Below are 21,015 nucleotides of genomic sequence, written 5' to 3' on the forward strand. Positions count from 1 at the left end.
GCATGGAGCCAGCGGGGCTGAGCACACCTCTGCTCCCCGTGCTGTGGGGCAGGAATCTGCTTGGGCTCCTGGTGGAGGTGTCCAGCTGCAGGCAATGAGGGGCAGCGCTGGCTGGGCTGCCAGGACCCCACGCAACCCCCAGAGCTGTGCCTGCTCCAGCGCTGCCCCCAGCAGCAGAGCCCTGTGCTTCCCCAGGTACTCATGGCCTCCATCCCACTCCTGACTCACGATCACAGCACAGCCTTCCTGCTGCTGCCCTGCAGTGGCAGCCCGTGGAAACGCCTTGTTGGCAGCTGGTGTCGGGGCAGAGGCGCACCTGCATCCATGGCAGCTCCTTCCTGGGGGAGAAGTGCTGGGCGGGAGGAGAGGGGACACCACGTGGACAGGGCTGCCTTCATTGCGGTCAGTTGGAAAATGCCCTACCAGCAATAACCTGCTCTTGCACAGAGCCCGAGTGGCCACAGTACCACAGGGAGATGGGAGCACAGGCTGTGACACGTGGGGCACAGCGCCACCTCTGCAGCACTCAGATCACAGGCGGTGAGGCTTCTTCCTTTGCAGCAGGAGGAGCAGCAGCACAGCTGAGAGCAGCCCTGAGGAGCAGGGCAGGAGCTGGCGGCAGGGCACCACGTGGACAGAAGCAGCAGCCCGGCCCAATGCGACGCTCACAGCCCACGCTTGGTTGCGGCCCATCAGTGCAGCTCCCACGGCTCCCAGCTGCAGCACTGAGCTCCCAGCTCTGCCACCCCCCCTGCTGCCAGTCCTGGCTGCGGAGGCAACAGGCGCAGCTCTCCCTGCTCCCAGGAGAGGTCAGACCTGACAGCTACAGAACTGGAGCTCGGAGGCGTTTGGAGGCATTGAGATCCCTTTGTGATCCAGAGCTGCGCTCCGTGGAAGTTGTAAGGCTCAGCCCTCCCCCAACACTTCACGCTGTACTGAGGTAGAAGAGAGCAAAACAGAAAACCAAAACACTAAGAAGGGAGAAGTCAGCTTCCAGCCATATTCTCATTTATTAAGGTCTATGCCAGCCTCAAGAAATAGCTCTTCCTGTAAGTAAACAGAGCAGGCGGCCACAGCTATAATGAATAAATTTATTGTCTTACAAAAATCATTGTCTAGAAATATGGGTATACAAGAAAACAAGATATTTGCAGTCAGATGCCTGGTGGTCAACAGCCAGTTTGATTAAAAATACCCAAACACACAACACAACCTTTGCGACAGATGTTAAAGCTTTTAACCAAAAAAAGGAAATCCGTATCTGTTTGTTGGGCGCGTGGCAGAGGAAGGTTCCTATTAACACTGATTCATCGTCACTAATATCCATAATACCACTTGGACTAGAGAGGTACATGATATGAAGCACAGTCAAAATTAATACATTAAATCATCGTTATATAGGCAAATTATATATGTAACATTGTCTTAGTACTGTAGTGTCTAAGGCACTTTCTGTAATGTCAGTTTTTCAGCTATTTAAACAAAAAGAACGCTAACTACTCGCTGTAATACTGCTCAAAATAAAAAACAACAGCAACAACAACGAAAAAAGGATTCACATCCACTGGCTTGTTAACTGCAGGCAGGCAACACCCTCTGTGCAGCGCTGGCAGCGCGGCCGTGGCACCGTCCTGAAGTTCATAAATTACTGCGCCTGTGCTGATGCTTGTTTTCCACTGGTGTTCACATTGAACTAGCCTTAGTGTATATATACAGAGCTGGTGGGCATGGAAGAGCAGGATGCTACAGCTGCAAAGTACTGTACAGAGAGGAACGGTGACGCTGTTTGCCTGTACTGCATGACACTAATGGATGAAGCAGGTGCTGAGAACACTCCAAAATGGTTCTGAGGGTTAAAAATGGACACTACTCACTCATCCCTACGCTTCCCTCTAACGCTTCCCGAGGCTCTTCACAGTTCACTCCCTGATTGTGTGCCGATCACAACAGTTAGGAGAAAAAAAGATGCGGGTGCGGTTTGGTCTTCAACGATCCAACGGGCCCAGTGCAGCCAGGGCTGCCCGAGCACAGAAGAAATGGAAGGATGTTGTCTGTACAAAGCATGCTGAGCCATGCCAATGGGGCTGTCCCAACCACCTACCCTCTGGGAATGAAGTTTCGTGGGGTTTTTTTAACCGATACAGAAAGTTTCATCCTTCACATGATGCTTTATAAAATGGCTTTACAATGAGTGTCTGGAAAATAGATGCACTGAACAGAGACGATCCCGTTTTGTTACTATATGTAAAAAAAAAAGCAGTTGTACCTATATCTGAAGCGGGGTACAGTATGGTGAGGCTGGAGAGCCTTAAGACATAGTTGACCTACGGTAAGTAACCTTGTAGCATGCCGACATTTTGTAAGGCAGATTTAGGGCCACAAGGCAGCCTGGTGGTCAGGAAAGTCCTCCTCGCTCTGCCCACTGTGGTGTAAAGGTCTCTGCATGCAAACGGTGTGCGGGGCTCTACTCAGCAGGGCTCGGCTGCGCCTCGTTCACGTCGCTGCCTTTGCTCTCCGCGTCGTCATCCGAGAGCTCCAGGGAGGCCCCTTCGATGTGCAGCTGGCGCCTGCCGGATCGGCTGGAGGAAAAGGTGATGGGGCCGCCCCTCCTGCAAGCATCAAGCAGAGAACAGCCTTTGCATCGTCCTCACGCTGCCCTGACGGCTCCCAGCTGAGCTGCAGGGGCACAGCGCTGCCCCAGGTTCCCAGGAGGAGCGTTGGAAGCACTGCTCCCATCACAGGACGCCCACAGACGTTCTGCTGCTCTGCTTATTTCACACCACGCACTGAGCAGGGTGGGTTCTTCAAAAGCAGCTTGCTTAGGAAGCGCTGCGCTGCACCCCTCCTGCCACTGCTGGCCCTGCAGCAGCCCGGGATGGCTTTCCTCCTGCGGCCTCCCCTCCTCCAGCCCCGCTCCGTACTGGATACAAATGCTGAGAGCAGAGCTTTGCAAGTGTGAAAAGCTCCCCTGGAGTCGGCTGGGAGCAACACAATCAGTGCTTGCCACTAGAAGAGCATAACTGAGCCATGTCGCCTCCTGCTGCTGGACTTAGGCACCGGCCCCAGCCAACCCAGGATATACGCTGTGAAGAGCGCTGGCTCAAGAGCCATCAGGAACATCTTCACAGCCAGCAGCTGCCTCAACCATCACACCAGGCTCAGGCATCAGCTCCCAGCAGACTCCAGTGCAGCCCATCCCCTAACAGCAACAGCTCTGCTTCCACAGCTCCACAGCTGAGCGGCCCCCAAGGACGCAGCATTACAGACACGGTCAGAGGGCACCCAGATGAAGCCCTGCCAACTCCTGCACCACGTACCTTAACCTGTTTTTCAGGGTGCTAACCTCCCTGCTCAGGCCCTCGTTAGCCTCTGTGGCATCGTCCAGCTCACGCTGCAGTTTACGTCGGGAAGCATTTGCACGTGTGGCTTCCTCCTCAGCCTCCTCCAGCTGACGCTTCAGCTGCTTCATCCTGGCATTTGCTTTTTCCATCTAAAACACAAAATCAAGTTGTAAGGATCAAACTCAGCAGCTGCAGCCCTGCAGCGTGGAAAGGCAGAGAGGTTCTCCAGCGCCCCAACCACCCCTGCTGGAGACGGAGCCTCAGTGCAGACTCCCATTTGGATTCCTGGGAACAGCCCTCAACTCCTGGGTCTCAGAGATGTGCATAACACATCATCATATGTGATGTGATGTGATGGGGCCACCCCTCCTGCAAGCATCAAGCAGAGAACAGCCTTTGCATCGTCCTCACGCTGCCCTGACGGCTCTCAGCTGAGCTGCAGGGGCACAGCAGGGCTATCACAGGGAGCAGGCAAGGAACCACTCTGCCAGTTCACCTATCGAGACTGGGATTCCCTCACGTCTTCATTAAAAAGCTTCTTAACGATGCCTTTCCACTCAAAGCAGGCTTTTTCCCATCTTTCCCAAGCACAAGCTAAGCCCCTCCACCCACCTGCTCCTTGTATTGGTCTGCGTGTCGGCGCTCGTCCTCCACCTGCATGAAGACTTCTTTTAATTTCTTCTCTGTGCGTCGCACCAGTTTGTTTGCAGCTGCTCTTTCCCTGGAAAGGATCAGAAGCCACGTGGAGGCTGTGAGCACCAGCTTTAGAAGCATGCAGTACGAGCACTGAGCAGCAAAGTACCGTCAGAGGGCTGAAAGGAGGCACAGGGATGTGCTTCTACACAGCAAGATTCAACAGAGCAGTGCTAAGCAATGTCATGGTCCTGAGCCAAAAGCCCAAGAGGAATGAAGGTGGGGATAAAACAGCCCACTTTCAATCTTCCTAAGACAAGGCAGGGGAAAAAAAAGTTGGAGGACTGAGATGGAAAGCAGCAGTCTGGAGAAAGACGACTTGTCCACAGCACAAGATTTACTTCAAAGAATGTCTGAGGTGAGGAGGGACCCCTGCAGGCCATCTGCTCCAACAGGGCCATCAGAGCTGCTTTTCCATACCCAGCAGCTTTTGAATGCCTCCAAGGAAGAGACCCCACAATCTCTCCACAACCCGTGCCAGTGCTCCGTCACCCCCAGACAAAAAGTGCTTCCTGATGCTCAGGTGGAAACCCTCTGTATTCCAGCTCCTGCCCACTGCCTTCTGTCCTGTTCCCGGGCACCACTGACAAGAGCCAGGCTCCATTCTCTGCACCTCTCTGACGGATGTGTGTGCACAGATGGTGTCCCCAGTCCTCCTCCAGGCTCTGCAGTCACAGCTTTAAGCCCTTCCTCACAGGAGGGAAGCTCCAGGTCCTTCTGCATCCCTGTGGCCCTCCTTCCCTTTAAAGCCTAACCCATAGAGACCAATGTCTCAAGGAGATGTTTGGTCTTAAGAAGCTCCTACTAAAGCAGCTGTGGTTTCTGAGACTGCCAGTCCACACAGTCACAGAATCACAGAATGGCCAGGGTTGGAAGGGACCTCAAGGATCATGAATCTCCAACCCTCTGCCACATGCAGGGCCACCAACCACAATCACTTGTTAACTTCAAGAAATACATCAGCAGTTTCAGTCAAGGAGCACATACTGAAACTTTCAGCCCCAGTGCATCTGATTCAAGTCAGTCCCTCCAACAGGTTTCTAAATACTAAAACCTACTAGCTGTGCTGGAGCTGTGAGCTCACACCTCAGCCCCACAGTACCTTAAGGCACGGATGTCTCAGACACTCTACTGACAGCACACAGATTTTTCCTTACTTTGCTTCCTGCTCAAGCTGTTCTTCTAGCTGAGCAATCTTGGCCTCTAGAGTAGAAATCGTTGCCTTGAACTTTGACTTCACCGATCCCTCCAGCTCCTGCAGCTTGGCTTTCAGCTCCTTGTTCTGCCTCTCCAGCTGCTGCCGTGCATTTTCGCTCTTCTGCGCGGCGCTGCGCTCCCCGGCCAGCTCAGAATTCAGCGTGTCAACCTTTCAGAGGAGGGGAACGGATCATTTGATGCCATTCACAGCCTCCACTCGACCCAAGCACGAGCTGTCCTGACAGCAACCGCCAGCAACTCACCTGCAGCGTGGTTTTCCGGAACCGCTCGTTGAGAAGCTCCATGTTGCTCTGCTCTTCTTCCAGCTCCTCCTCCAGCTGTGCAATGCGAGCCTCCAGCCGGCGCTTCTCATCCAGCAGCGCTGACCTAGGAGAGAAGCACTGGGCTCAGCACACGTTCAGTGCGATTTGCATTCACGAAGACGAATGAACACAGAATTTGCCATCAGGCTTTTGAGCACCGCAGCTGCTGCTGCCTGAAGCCCTTCAGACGCTGCTACGCTGACGACTCACTTTCCTGAAGCGCTGTTTGCGATCTCGTCAGCCAGCTCGTCCCTTTCCTGCTCAGCGTGACGGCGGGCTCGTTCAGATGCTGCAAACTCCTGCAAAGGTTTCAGAAGAGACGTGTTATGCATCTCAGAAGGCCTGGAAACAGTTTGTCCTTGCAGATGCTTCTGGGAGATGCTTGAAAGGTAATATTGCTGCAATCACAGAACCATAGAACGGCCTGGGTTGCAAAGGAGCACAGTGCTCATCAGCTCCAACCCCCTGCTGTGTGCAGGTCACCAACCAGCAGCCCAGGCTGCCCAGAACCACATCCAGCCTGGCCTTGAATGCCTGCAGGGATGGGGCATCCACAGCCTCTAAAACACATGAACAACAGAAACACTGAAGCTGTAAGAAGTAAGAAAACAAACAGACAGTGTTGGACTGATCACAGTGTGCTACATGCTCAATGTAAAACGGGCACTACGTTAAGCAAGCTGAGTTTCTTACACCTCCAGAGTACAGAGCACCAATGCAAGAAAAGAAAACACACTGTGGGGCTTCAGCACAGTAGAATAAACAGCACTGAATTTCACATCTGAAGCTGTATTACGTGGCAGAAAGTCAGACTTCAGTGGTGCACTGAGGTGGGATGGTGGGATTCCTGGCATTTCTGCATTTCCAATCCCCAGTGTCAGTACTGACAGTGTGCACCACAACTCGCAGAGACTCCTGAACCTCCCTGCAAGTTCAGTGAGGCCTCATATCTCATAAGCTGTCATGCAGCTCAGACAGAGAAGTAAAGGATTCAGCTGGAATGATTCCACTGAAGCCCGAGCTCACCAGAGAGCTGCTGAAGGAAGCAGGGTGATGGGGTGGGAAGAGAAAGCTCTCCTGGCTCCCATTTCTGTTCAACACAGTAGGACAGATTTTCACTCCTACTGCCCAACCTTCTCTTTACTCTACCAAGGAAAACAAGCGTGGTGAAGTTCACTCTCACCTCCTGGAGCTGAAGTATTTCTGCTTCCAGACCTTTCAGTTTCTTTTCACTCTCCTTGGACTGAGCAAAGATCTCGTCTCTGGACGCACGCGCCTCTTCCAGCTCCCGCTGGTAGTCCTTCATTTGAGCCTGCGGAAAAGTCCCACAGCCACGCTGCATTAGGGAGCCACGAGATCTATCAGGAGCTCTGAAGCATTTCTGACCCTTTAGAGGAAAGGCCTCCCTCCCCCAGAGCGACTTCATTCCATTTCAATGCACCTTCAATTATTTTTATAATTTAACTTCATTTTCTTGTCTCCATCATGCATTCCTCATCACAAATATCCTATTGGATATTGTAGGGCTTTCCTTCATTTGTTTGGTATATTTCTTGTCGAGAAAAGAACTCAAAAGAGTTGTTCAATTACATTCGTTGTGGAACTCGTGGAAAAGATAGGGCTTTTGGAGTGATTTGGGGAAAAAAAATCTATGTACTTTGACTGGAAAAGCATTTCAGTTATACAAGGTAAAACTGACCTCAGTGCAGCAGTACCAAACCCACTTTGTACAGACAGGCTAGAAGCTCGTGCTTAGCTTCTACTTACACACACTGCTAAGACCTCAGTGTGTGTTAAGCTGCACCAGTTTGACTTAAGATACTAAAAGAGCATGAAAGCTGGAGAGAAACTGCATTTAAATTAGACTTGCATCTTTGGAATGCCTCCAATCCCGAGAATACTTATTTTGGGTGCTTGCATGAAGGCACACAGAGCTCAGCAACAAGATCTCTACCTGACCTGTCCTTCTGGAGGGGAGCACGATGCTGTCAGGCACCAGCACGGCCTGCTTCAGCCTTCCCTCCTCACCCACAGCCTGGACTCTGGCCCAGAGCTGTCTCTGTTCTGTTGGACTGGCAAGGCACAGAGAGGACAGGGCAGAAAGGCACCTTAATTTGCTGTGTGCCTCACGTGGCCTTGCCACGATCTCACACTTCTGCAGCTTTGGACCACGGCACTGAGAAATCTTTGGCAAAACTCAACTCTACCAAATGTTGAATATTTTTCTGGGAATGGGAAATAAATCCTCAGTGCAAGGACTGGGATCTCTTGCCAAAGGAGAATGAGCAACTTGGAGCTTTTTAAAAGCAACTGGAAGTTACTCCTTCTTTTTCTCCGAAGTGCTTTTGGCTGACAATGCCTTAAGATGTTCTTGAGGAAGCAGCAATCAGGAACAGCTGAGCCCAAATCAGCAAATTCAAAGACATAAAATTTAAAAAATGTGCTCTGTAAAGCAGTATTCAGCAAATCCTTCAGAAAAGTGTTGAAACAAAGGAAAAGACCACGACTGGCCAGAAGTCCATGGGGGCAGCCTGAACTCCGTACCAACAGAAGGATGAGAAGAGATGCTGTGTTCAGGCCGGATGCTCTGATATGCCAGCACTCGAGTTTCGACACTCCTGCTGCCTCCTGACTACAGATGTGTTTAATGAGAAGCAGCAGACGTGACTGACTGTCAGCAGAGGACAGAGCACAGCTCACGAGCTGGGCTTACCTGCAGCTTACGCAGCTGTTTGATGGCTTCATCTCGAGCCTTGTTTGCAGCTTCTATCTGACCCTCCAGGTCCTTCAGGTCCATCTCCATTTTCTTCTTGGCTGCTACAGCAAGAGCCCTCTGCTTGCGCTCATCCTCCAGCTCTGCCTCCAGCTCTCGCACCTGTGAGGTGAAGGCATTTAGCAGATCTGTGCCAGCAGTGGAACCAACACCAAGTCCCAACTAATGGTCTGAGAACCCAAAAGGCCTTTGCACAACTGAATGAATGTGACTTGATTGGAAGAGGCTACAGAATGCAAGCTAAGGGGAAGACATTGCAGATGGCAAAAAACAAATCCACAAATTGGAAGCAGAGATCTCTGATCTGACAAAGAAGGAAACAGACAATAACTCACTGTTAGAATCATTCCCATTTCATCTGTTCAGCTACTTAGTGATCATGAGTTATTTCTCTTTTTGTATATAAAAACCAACTTCGCTCCTTATGTTAACATCAAGGGCTCCCATCCTAGGCAAGTTAATGACAATTTTTGCATTGTAAAACTTCAGAAGCCTTCCAAGGCTGTTTGTTTCTACAAGATCCACATATTAGAGATTCTCAGCTATTCAGTAAGATCAATGCTAGAGATCTTTTATAGGGTGGGGTCTTTAAGGAAATGATTTTATTTTCTAGTAGTAGGTTACTAAGGAAGCCCAAAACTTTGGCAACAGGCCTCACACCCTTCCCTAAATGAAGTGCAATGAAGTGCAGTAAACCAGACATACTTGTTTCACCAGCATCCTCTTTTTCTCTTCATTCTGCTCATCTCTGGCTTGCAGATCTCTCTCAAACTGGGCTTTCATAGCTTGCATGTTCACCTCCAAACGAAGCTTAGCATCTTCTGTGGCCTGCAGTTCATCCTCCAGTTCCTCAAGTTGAGTTCTCATCTCTTCCACCTGTTGCTCTAAAGTTCGCTTGGATTTCTCCAGCTCATGGACCTAAACCACAAGCATTTATCAGACCCTCAGCTATCTAAACAAGAGTGTTAGTAACAGTGAAGGAAGGCCTGGACACAGCAGCTCTGCTTTGTGATGATGTCTGAATCAGAACAGCAGAGAAGCTTTTCTAACTGCACAACAACAAAAAGCTGTGTAGATTATTAGGAGGAGGAGCTGCGCAGTCAATGTGACAAAGAGAACACACTGAGACAAGCTCTTGAATCTCGAGCAGCCATTTAGCCAGCAACTTCTGCCCTCCATGGTCTCTTTGGAGGACGTAATTAAGCCTGAAATGTTACCTCCAGACTCTGTGCATTCATACCTCGAGTAGTTTGTGTTACACAATGCTTTCTGTCGTGTCAAACATCCCCTCCAGTGAGGGAGTTTTACTGTGCTATCCCCCATGTAGTGTAACAAAATAAAAGGAGGAGAAGTACTTACATTTTTGCCCACATCATCTTTAGAACTCATTAAGTCCTCCATATCTGCACGCAATTGTTTGTTCTGTCTCTCAAATTCTTCCTTTGCTTCCAGGGCTTCTTCCAAAGCCCGAGCCAGAGATAGTGCTTTTGTTTCCTTCTCCCTTGCCTCTGCCTCAGCACGATCTCTCTCCTCTGCATATCTAGCAGAAATGTTCTTCTCTTCTGCCAGCATCTGAACAACAAAATCACACAAACAGAAAAATCAATCTCCTTGTTCTGTAATCAGCTCCTTACAGCCCTGTGTGTTACAGTCATTCAAGTGGTCAATGGTTTAGGTTTAACCAGCCTTCAGAAGTTCTCTCTGGCCTTTTAGGACGTGCTCAGAGCGCTGGTTAAGGAAACAGCTGAAGCTGTTCAGGGATGAGATGAGGAAAGAAAGCTGTCAGTCAACATGAATGTGTTCAATTTGACTTTTGGTCCTCCTGTCCTTTCTTACTGTAATCCCTCAAGCTTAACTAAAGCTTTTTAAGTCGAGTTTCTGTTCCAATATCATTTCCTTTTGCACACATAAGGAGCTTATTTCGTGATGAAACAGAACTCAAAGGTGACACGTAGCTCACGGGGTGCCCACCCATAAAAGGGGCACGATGCTCCCATCAGAGTCATCAACAACCACCGTGCTCTGGCTGGATTCTTCTATCTCCAACATTAATGCAGTAACTACTGAAGCAAACGCCATTTAAAGACTGTAGTAAGATGACAGGAAATGAGATTACCTGATCAAATTTCTTCTGCTTTTTCTCCAGGTTAGACACAATCTGGCGCTGATGATCCAGATCTACCATCAAGTCATCCAGCTCTTGCTGCAGGCGATTCTTTGTCTTTTCCAGTTTGTCATAAGCCATTGCCTTCTCTTCCAGGCGTTGGCTTAAGGATTCCATATCCTTCAGTAATTTCTTCTTATTCTCTTCCAAACCTTCAATTGTTCCCAGGTCATCATCTACCTTCTTCTTAGCCTCTGCTAACTGAAACGTATCAGAAAAAGATAACAGTGCTTAACAAAAGCGTCAAGCCCAGACTACAAAACCACAAACAGCTGCTATCACTGGCTAAAGTAACACAAAAATGGTGAGCCAGCAGCAAACAAAACAGAGCCATGTTCTGCCCATTACAGTTGGTTGTGCCAATCATTGCTGCAGTGGGGGAAGAACACAGGAAGCACCATTCAGAAATGCAATCCACCATTTCTGCAAGTTAGACCACAGGCTGTCTTGAATTGCAAGGGACCATGAAGATCACCCAGTTCCAATTCTCTGTTATGAACAGGGCACCTTCCACCCACAGCAGGCTGCTGAAGGCTGTGCCCAGCCTGAGCCCTTCCAGGGACAGGGCACCCACAGCCCCACAGACACCACACACAGCCTGGCTTGGCAACTTCAGATGACATTTTCCCCAGTTTTCAGACCTTACAGACGTCCTGCCTTGTGCAACAACCCACCTGTGCCTGCAAGGCCAGCATCTGTTTCTCCAGGTTCTTCCTGGCCTCCTCCTCCTCTTCCTGCTGCTCTTGCAGGTTGTTCTTCTCCTCTTCTAGCTGCCTAATTCTGCTGCTCAGGTTGAGTTTCTGGCGGGTTTCCTCCTGAAGTAGTTCCTGTCACACAGATATTCAAAGCTCACTTTGACTACCATCCTCCATTGCTCTATTAAGAGTTTCAGGCTTAATTATTTTTCTTGCAAGATTCTCGTTCAGTGACACGCTTATGAAAACAACTGAAATTCAGTTTTCCAATAAGGCAGTAAACGTTCACTTGGGGCAAACCTCTCTAAAGCTTATTTCTGATAAGGGAATGTATGCCACAGTATTCTAGAAGTTCATAGATAATATTTTTCCTTTGTTTAGAAGGGATGAGCTGAGAAATTATCTTTAGAATTTGCTTTTCCTCTTTAGGACGAGCATAGAAACCTATTTGAAATGTCCTAGGAATAAAAAAGCAGCAGTAAATCTTGCAGTGGCAGCACACCGAAGCTTTGCTGTACTGCAGCAATCTAAAAGTCAGTTGAAAAAACAGCTGTCATGTGGTAATAAAACCTGTCGTAATAGAAATTAATGAAGGTGTAGCAACCTTCCCTCAGCCCCCTTCCTCACTCTCCTTTGTGCTTAACATCATTCAGGTAGTCACCATTAGCATTTCTACACCTGAAGAAATGTGTTTGAGTGATAATGCCATGAAACATACATTATTTAAAATAAACAACAGCTACAGGCAGTTTTAAGACCTTAAGCTGTAAGAAATGCTACCAGCCCTCACCTCGAGGCACCTTCCATATCCTTCAAGAATCTCATTCACATCAACATTCTACTTGGGAGAGCTCTTCCTGACTAAACACTTATCTCCCACAGACTACAAAACAGAACAGAAACTGGAAGGTTACTGTCTATCAAATAGTGCATCTCTGATCATGAAAAACTGGCCTCACACGTAGCTGAGCAGTCGTTCATACATCATATTTCACTGGACACAAAGAGGAAGTACAGATTCTATTCAGTGGACTTTCAAAGCCACGAATGAAAACGTGTTTTCTGCTCTGCAGTCAGCAGTTTGGTAAGGAACAAAGGTCAAGTGCAGATTTCAGGCTTTGCTGCACACACACCTGTGTATCCTGAAGCTGGGATTCCAAACTAGCTGCATCCTTGGCAAACTTGATGCCTTTCTTCTCTGCTTCCTCCAGGAGACTTGAGACATTATCCAACTCATTCTGCAAAGCAAGCAGCCTCAAGGTAACAGCATGCAGCTGACTCATGGCAAATCCTGCATCCCACTGGGAGCTGGAGCTTCAGAACCAGCCTCAGATTCCAGGTATGCAGTGACAACAGTAGCTCCCAGTATACAGGTATCACAAACTAAATGTAAACTTAAGCTGGATGCCAGTATTGAGCTTCAGTGGTGTAAGAGGGCAGCTATGCCATTTAATGGAATATGTCACTCCAGTATCTGCAGGCCAATATTCTGCACTCATAGTCAAGTGTTATTCTTAATTATGGGACTATATGGAAGCATGAATTCAAGGATTATCATGATGACATCTGGCTTTAAGGCACCTCTGCAAAGGCCACCAACGTCAGGTGCCAACTCCAGTTACTTCAGACTGTGTTTCTTAGGGGCTACTGTATGAGGATGCATGAAGTCTTCCTCTGAAATGAACTGGGCCATCCCCATTCTGAAGGGCATTATGTTGATTCACCTCACAAGTCAGCCTGGTCCTTTTTTGCTCATTTTCTCTATTTCCCAAATAATGGGACTTGCAATCCTTACCTGCCAAGATCCCAACTCTGAGCACAAAAGGCAACCAGTGACTTTCAGCGCATTTTGCTCGCACCTCCACATGAGAACAGCCCAGTCTGCTCAGCCCTCCATCCAAGATCAAACCTGAAGGCCAGCAGCTGGCAAAGCCTCCTTCAGGATTTGGTCTCCGGGATGCAAACGCACTCAGAAGACACCATTAATTATTACACAGCTGACACTCAGAACATAAGCCTGAGCTTTTGGGGCTATTTTTTTCAGAGGTCATCACTTTAAGGCTCCTGAAGTCCCCACCAGCAACACGATGAGGTCACTGCCCACCTCTGGCACCCAGGAGCCCAACTCCCGCAGCCCCAGCTGCATCTCTGAAGGACGCTTCGCCCAGTTATTCCTGCAGACATCTGAAGTTTTTCACTTCCTTGCCTATTTTTCAGCAGCCCAGGACTTCCATAAAGCCTTACCTGCAGCTTGTTGGCTTTCTCCGCCAGCTCCACCCTCAGCCTTTCGCCTTCTGTCACCTTAGCAGTCAGTTCTTGTACCTGAGCATCAAGCTTCTTCCTCTTATGCTCAGACTCTGCCTTGACCTGCTGCAACACCTTCACTTCACAGGCCAACTCCTTGTTGTCAGACTCCAGGCCTTGCTTGTTTTTTTCAAGATTTGCTTTGAACTAGGAAAGAAAAAAAATGAATGAAATTCAACACTTTGTTACATGTATCAATAGAGAAATCTGCTCCAAAAAAATTGTAACTCAGTCCAGCAAATCCACTTTACAAGTTCAAAGATAAAACAAGCACTCAGCAAGCTGCAAGTCCAGTGCTTAACATGTTGCCAGGTAACATTCTGTGTATGTTAGACAAATATGAGTTAATGCCAGTTAATCCACTTTCCGACACTGCAGGTATCAGTGAGCATCACAAGGCTCCTCTGTGACTTCAGTAAGATCTGGGACATCAGTGCTGTAAAATGACTGTTAGAGTGGCTCTGTAAGTAGGAAGGAATGTGCCCATTAACAGAGCAGCATGGCTCATCTCACAGAAATAAAAGGAAAGATATCAGCTGAAGTTGCCCTGATTTTAGTAGGCGTAGCAGGCAGCAAGTGCACAGCAAAGCACTTCCCACCACTGCACTGATATTTGTCAAAAAAATCTTTTGAAACACCTCTTCTGCCAATTATTTTTAAGTCCCATTCTTATTATTAGTTCTGTCAGTTCCACTCTCACCAAAACTGACACCATTTTCTCAGAGGACCCTTGTTGAAGATTGCAGGGCATTTTTTTCATTTTTCATGCCCTGCTGTTGGCATTTATTAAACAAGAAGCAGAGTATGCAAGACTTTCCAGTGAAAAAAACTCATTTTCCAGCAGTTTAACTGCTGCATTTCTCATTCAGTTATTTTCAGTGAAGGAATCCTGTGAGTTATTCCCTATATAAAAATAGGGCTACAGCTCACAAACTGTCCACAAATATATTTGTGAGTGACCAACACTGCCATCACAAAAGCTAAATGCTCTTTTTTGTCAGTACTGGAATAATTCTGCTCTTGAACAAAACACCCACCAGTAGAAATAATGCTACCTCTGGGTAATAACAAAGGAGTGCCTGCTCCTACCTGCTCTGCTGGTGGTTACCACCGAAGGCAAGAGCTGCACAGATGGGCCAGATGCTGCACACATACCTGGCACTGGAGTTCCCAGTACAAGTGCAGAGTTGGAGTGGCTGGAAGCACTTCACAGCACCTGCACTCAGAGCTCCTTATTTCTCAGTGCTGATGCTACAGTGTCCATGTTTGGAAGCACTCTGCTCATCACGCACGCTGTGAACTGCTTTTCACCAAATAAGCATGTGGGCTGCTGATAACTCCCACATGATTTGATCTCTAGGTGTATTTCTTCCCAGGACCAATCGAGGATTTTCACAGACGCCAAATCCAGGAGCTTCAATACATTCACATGAAACACATTTGGTTCAATTGTGACAGTAATCATGTACAAATAAAGACAATTCAGCTCTGCAGATGTGAGCAGAAGGTCCCAGAGCAGTTACATTCTTATGTAAAACCCAGAAACAGAACAATGCATTGCTGTAATTCATTTCTGCTCACCCTTTTGGCCTGTTCAAGTTGTTCAGAGAGCTCTTCCAGGGCAGTGGCATGCCTCTGCCTGATTTCCTGGATCTGTGCTTCATGGTTCTTGGTTTCCTCTTCAATTGCTTTCTTCAGCTCTGCCACCTCCTGCTCACGTTTTGTCCTACAGCAAACATCAGTTAGAAATTAAAAAAAAAACAACCAAAAACACCATTTTAATCTCTAGTGAATGACAGGTTAATTTTATCAGTGCTTTATTACACAGGTACGTGACCCCACCTCAGCTCTTGCTGTGCTGCAGTGGTATCCAAGGTATCTTCCAGCTCAGTTTTCAAAGCCTCCAACTCTTCACTTAAGTCTCTTTTCTGCTTTTCTGCCTTGTTGCGTGATGCCTTCTCAGATTCAAGGTCCTCCTGCAGTTCTGCAATCTGGGCCTGCAACTCTCTTATCACTTTCAGTGCATTGTTTTTCTGAACTGCTTCTTCATCTCCTCTGTTAAACAAAGGCACAACAGCCAATCATTTTTCTCTGTTCTCGTAAGCCTGGCATTAATTACATACGCAATGGCTTAAAAAAACACACTGTAAAACTTCAGATAAACTGTGCAGCAGCTTTCTTAATGTCTCGACAAGCACAGTGCCATAAGATGCACTGTAAGAACGATCCAACTTTTCAAGTTCACATCCAAACGTTTCAGTTCTGCAGATCTCATTCAACACCATCCCAGAAACACACCGTCTGCTGAATGCTTTCTGCAACACCACTCAAAAAATAAAAATGCATTTCATCTATATCAGATTGTTCCACCAGCAAGGCTACCACACAGCCCTGATCATTTGTTTCCCACCCAGCCATGGAAAGCACTCTGACTCACTGACAATTAAATGTTTTTCCCTCTTGAGTCTGAACTCTAGGGACCAAACAGCTTCCAGAGCTCCAACTCCTGTACAGTGCTGCACCTTTGTAGTGCAAGGACACACAAAACACTGAATCCTGGTTTGGCCATGCCTGCTCACAGCACACTGATATCTACAGGTTCCCTCTGGTGTCTGTGCTAACGCTCCCAGCCCAACATGATTACAGTTAACACAAAGCAGTCATGGAAAGCAGCTTTCTACCATCCCTCCTAAACCCCACTGTGCTCTGACCTCGCAAGAGCAGCCTGCAGCTCTTCCTCCTTCTTGGCCAGCTGGATCTTCAGCTCTTCAATCTGGGCTTGCAGCTCAGCTATTTGGTCCTGTAGGTCTGTTGTTTCACCATCTAGTTTTCTCTTAGCTTTTTCTAACTCCTGACGTGTCTTCTCCTCTTTCTTTAGGCGCTCTATAGAAGTGACAAGGATTTGTAAGTTGTTTTGTTTTTTTTTTTAAATCTAATAATGCTCCAATGGTTTGGGGACAAGAGAAGAGGGTGGCAGGAGGGGTGGAAGTTTAATTAATATTAAGTCAATTTTTCACCCAGTTTCTAGCTGGAATGCTGACTGGGAGAGAGAAAATAAAGAAGCAAAACTTCATGATGCAGAAAAAGTTCAGAGGAAATCAGCCACCTTGGAGGAAGCAAAAAGATGGAAGTAAGGGAACAGAAACAACTCAGCCTTAACAGAAAGTAAGGAATGGGGTCTGGCAGAAGAGCAGTTTGAAGCGCCAGGTCAGATGATCACATGCACAAGGATTCAAAAATGAAGATCAGCAAAGGTCTGGAAAAAATGACAGTGTGCAACAGCTTCTGAAGGGGGAGGCAAGGCTCCAAAACATCTACTGGAAAGTACAGGCATAAGAAAGTTTGGACAAACAGTTTTTTGGAAGCATCTGTGCCACTAACACATCCCATGGATATTTCAAACACATCCCATGGATATTTCAAACACATCCCATGGATATTTCAAACACATCCCATGGATATTCTGCAAGGCTTTGCAATCTTTAAACTTCCTTAGTTGAGATACTCCTGCCCTGAGGCACTTCTTTGTGAAAAACATCCCCTTATCAGTGCTCCACCAATGCACCTCACCCCCCTGCCTGTGACAGAGCAGGCAGTCGCTGCCTCAGCACTGCTCAGCAGCCAGCTGATGGCCAGCTGTGTAACACTGGAGCCACAGCAGTTTTCCAAACCACTGATGCTTAGCGCAGACTTAGCACAATTCCACACACAAGAGCATAAACATAATTATTAGACTTAGTTAATATTTTGTGGGTCCTCTTTATGCATAGATTTCTTTCCCATACTTTCTAAGCTTGCTCCTGGTTCAGGCCCTCATCTTCTTTATATGGAAGGAGAGCCATGATGCTCAAGAATGATCTGTCACAGCCTCGCAGGGTAATTCAGACCATCAGTACGTTTCTCTGGAAAATCCTCTCCCTCTAAAAAGTTTCTTACAAAACAACAACAAAAAAAAGGCATTTTTTCTTCTGTTTTCACATCATATTTCTGAGGAGCTTTATTCAGAACGCTGCCACAAGACAGTGAGAAGTCACAAGAAATCTCACAGCAAAATCAATTGCTTTTTTGGTCTAAATTTTAGTGCCCAACAGCGCCAAGACCGAGGCAGAGAAAGCTTTAAGGCTTCTTGAACCACTGCCAAGAGTAAATATTATTCTATAGTGCTTTGCCAGCCAAGAAATCGCGTGCCTTACACTTCAGCTTCAATTTCCATTTTTCAGTCATCCATCTCAGAATGGCACCATAACCAACACATCTGCCCAATAGCTTCAAAACCACTGATCCTGAGTCAAGCAAACGATTCCAGAATTATTTTCCAGTTTTCCTCATTCCCAACTCTTGGCCTCTGCCATAGAAGCTGATTTTTAAAGAAAAGGGACATCAACCTCCTTCCATCCCTATCAGCTCAACACCCACCCACACAGGGAACACGCAGCTCTGGTGTTCCTCCATAAGCACCTCAGTTTTAAAAGTGGCAAGACAGGCCATCATGTAGCTGGTGCAAAACTATTTCCAAATTAGGACACAGAGTAATTCTGCCTTGCAATCTCAACTTGGCACTCTACTCACACTGTATAATAGCTATGTACAATCACAGGGGTTTTTCATACATTTATTTTCCTTTTCAAATTAAGCAGGGTTATGTGCATACGTAGGGCAGCTTCAATCTGTGACAAAACAGTTGAACAATCCAGACAAAGTGGACAGAAAAATGGAACCATTTCAGATATACAAAACACTGAGAAAAACAAAATAATTCATGTTTGCTTAGGCTTCCAATTTTTTTTTTCTTTTTGAATAAATGAATGGCAAATAACATTCCTTCAGAAATGTTCTTTAAGAAATTATTACAGAAAAGCACAGGAATTCCTAAGAGTCAGATGCTTTACCTTGTTAGCAAGGGATTCGTGCAACATCACGAATTCCTGACTGCATCTGTAAATGAAATGGATTCTTAAAACTGTAACGTGAGCTGAAGAACAACAAGGAGGAGCCAGATGCAACAAGCCTTGCAAGAGCACAACATTTCCTGCAAGGTTTAGGTAACAAATAACAGCTATTGAGGTATGCACGTGTCAGGGTACATTTAGAAGACCAAACCAGATATCTGTACACTGCTGTAAGTGATCCATTCCTTTCCAGCACGACCTCAAAGCTGCTGATAGGCAGATGTAAAAGAACAAACCTTCCAAATCAGTGATCATCATCTCCTGTTTGTTCTTCAGTTTGGCCAAGTTTTTGGCCTTTTCTTCTTCTTCAGCCAGCTGAGAAGTACATTCAGCAATTCTGTCCTCCATCAGCTTCTTTTCCTAGTTAGGAGAGAAGTGAGTGGGAGGGGAAAAACTTCAGTGCCTCAAAGAGTCTCTGAACAGCACAAACAATTGAAGGCACAAAATCCACAGAGATCCCACAGAGCATTCTATACAGGTGTTACTGCATGTGCCTGATCCATCAGTATTAAGGCTCAATTGGAATAAACTGAAATAAAATGGAAGCATGAACATCTGTTTCCCAAGAACATGGGATTCATGGTTGGGAGGGCTGGTTTCTTTGCTTATCACTTAAGTCTCAGAACATCTGTATAGTTCACAGAGAATAATGGTAGCATCTGCAGAGCTACCAAAGAACAACAGTATCTATGACAAACTGCATCAAACTGACTGAGAGCACTAGAAACACATGGCAAGTGTGACCCTCCTAAAGGCCACTTCTAAAGCAGCTTTAAGTCTCAGCTTCAACCTGTTGCAACCCCACAAGTCTTCAGGCACAAACTCTGAAGCTATCAGAGCTCTCAAAATATCTGAAGCTGCTGCTGTCACTTGGTATCACTGATTTATTTCTGATTTATTTCTGAGGAGAATCTCTACCAAACAAACTAGCCTCACCTTCAAAAATTTGGAATTTTGGTCCTCCAACAGTAGGATTTCTTCTTCCATTTTCTTGATCTTAGCTTCAGCTGTCACTTTTTCAAGCTGCAGCTTCTGCCTAGCTCCCTCCTCCTCATCCAGCTGTTCCTCCAGGTCCTGGCAAGAGAGGCAATTTGCATGTGTGTATTTTCCAGATTACCCATGTGTTAATATTTTTCTTCTTTTACTTAGTGGAAAAAATACATTATTTTGGAAAAAAAAAGCAAACAGTTGCCCCAAATAAAACTAAAAAAAAAAAATACTTTCACTTTGTCAGATTCAGCTACACTATCAGCAAGCTGGTAAAGAAATTAAGTGTCATGTGACACAGGTGGAATCCTTTATACTCTGTATTTTAGATTTGGCTGCAGCATGCTGCCTAGGAAACGTGTTCTCACTCCACCACAATCTTTCACCTACCTAATTCTTCACATACAATAACAATCCACCACAGGGGGAAATGGGACCCAGCACTATTAATTACAACCAAGATAGGTTGGGCTGCACGTCAACAACTTCCTAGGATACTGCATCCAAATAGGGTATAAAAGCACACATGGTGGGGAAAAGATGCCACAGGACACCAGTTTACACAGTAAACTGTATGAATCTAGAGCTGATTTCTGATTTCTGTATGAATCTAGAGCTCAATCCTACAACTGAATGGCTTTGAGATTGGCACAAGTACCTCGATGCCAGCAGAAAAGTAGTGATGTACTGTGCTCCTGTTCATCCGTGGATACTTACTAAAGGGCATCAAGAGGGAGGGAGGTGGGCTTTGTCTCTCCACCAAGTACTCTGCTGAAAGACAGTTAAGCTCTTGGGGAACCCCTCAATCAGTAAAGGTTTTGAAGTCCCCAGATGTCCAAAAGGAAACATCTAACTCATCTTCAAACATTTCAGAGAAAACAAGCAACTCAAGGGAGATGAAGCTGTCTTTCTTTCATAGAAGCTAAAGGATTTTCACTACATTTATGTTGAAAAGAAACATTTCCCTTAGAACTGGTATCATCCCATCAGTCTCCAGAAGAAAGCAGGCAAGCAGCCATTGCAGGCTCCTGCTCACCCAGGAAGTGCTTGCTGCCATCAATCCTCCACCTGAACATGCAATAAATCCAACACTGCATTTTTTACATTTCTCCTTCTTCCCTCACTCTCATACTTGTGGAATTACAGAGACAGTAAGAAGAAATAAAGAATCAAATTGACTGCATTCCACACGTGGTGCTAAGGATCTACCTTCCTCCATACTGTGGAGATGGTAAGTAAGCATTCCCACCCTTTTAACTGCTCCCTTTGTATTCTTTTCCATTTCCAGTTACCAAGAAGCATACCTGAATATGGCCCTGCATTTTCTTTTTCTCATTCTGCAATATTTGATTTCTTTCCTCTTCCTCCTCAACCCTGGATTCCAAGTCATGGAGAATTTCTTCCAACTCTTGTTTTTTGGCAGCCAAGCGAGCCCTCATCTCCTCAGCTTCTGCAAAGAGCTCCGTCTCAGCCTGTAGCTGCTCTGCAAGGATGTTCTTCTCTTCTAGGAGCTGCAAATATTAAGGAAAAAGTAGCAGAGCAGTAGCAACTTCACATTCTGAAGTCTTTCATGAGAGACTACACACATA

At 46.6% G+C, this 21,015-nt stretch overlaps 1 protein-coding gene across 5 annotated transcripts in view; it reads right to left on the reverse strand.

Annotated features, from left to right (window-relative positions):
* Window positions 1-986: 986 nt before the first annotated feature.
* MYH10 (myosin heavy chain 10) overlaps window positions 987-21,015 on the reverse strand; it is a 93,140-nt gene continuing 73,111 nt past the window's right edge. For all 5 annotated transcript variants that reach the window (XM_042833368.1, XM_042833372.1, XM_042833369.1 and 2 more), the window contains 20 exons: window positions 20,731-20,937; window positions 19,376-19,513; window positions 18,676-18,799; window positions 16,202-16,373; window positions 15,333-15,545; window positions 15,072-15,216; window positions 13,431-13,637; window positions 12,320-12,424; window positions 11,166-11,318; window positions 10,444-10,692; window positions 9,687-9,899; window positions 9,033-9,245; window positions 8,268-8,429; window positions 6,738-6,866; window positions 5,765-5,853; window positions 5,495-5,618; window positions 5,192-5,400; window positions 3,954-4,062; window positions 3,318-3,490; window positions 987-2,609 (listed from right to left, as the gene is read on the reverse strand). In XM_042833368.1, coding sequence (XP_042689302.1) covers window positions 2,465-2,609; window positions 3,318-3,490; window positions 3,954-4,062; window positions 5,192-5,400; window positions 5,495-5,618; window positions 5,765-5,853; window positions 6,738-6,866; window positions 8,268-8,429; window positions 9,033-9,245; window positions 9,687-9,899; window positions 10,444-10,692; window positions 11,166-11,318; window positions 12,320-12,424; window positions 13,431-13,637; window positions 15,072-15,216; window positions 15,333-15,545; window positions 16,202-16,373; window positions 18,676-18,799; window positions 19,376-19,513; window positions 20,731-20,937 — 3,279 coding nt within the window. In that variant the 3' untranslated portion in view covers window positions 987-2,464. The remainder of the gene's footprint in view (window positions 2,610-3,317; window positions 3,491-3,953; window positions 4,063-5,191; window positions 5,401-5,494; window positions 5,619-5,764; window positions 5,854-6,737; window positions 6,867-8,267; window positions 8,430-9,032; window positions 9,246-9,686; window positions 9,900-10,443; window positions 10,693-11,165; window positions 11,319-12,319; window positions 12,425-13,430; window positions 13,638-15,071; window positions 15,217-15,332; window positions 15,546-16,201; window positions 16,374-18,675; window positions 18,800-19,375; window positions 19,514-20,730; window positions 20,938-21,015) is intronic.

This window comes from Centrocercus urophasianus, unplaced genomic scaffold (assembly GCF_019232065.1).
Source record: "Centrocercus urophasianus isolate 14NV4802_14NV808 unplaced genomic scaffold, USGS_Curo_1.0 seq_41, whole genome shotgun sequence".
Lineage (NCBI taxonomy): Eukaryota > Metazoa > Chordata > Aves > Galliformes > Phasianidae > Centrocercus > Centrocercus urophasianus.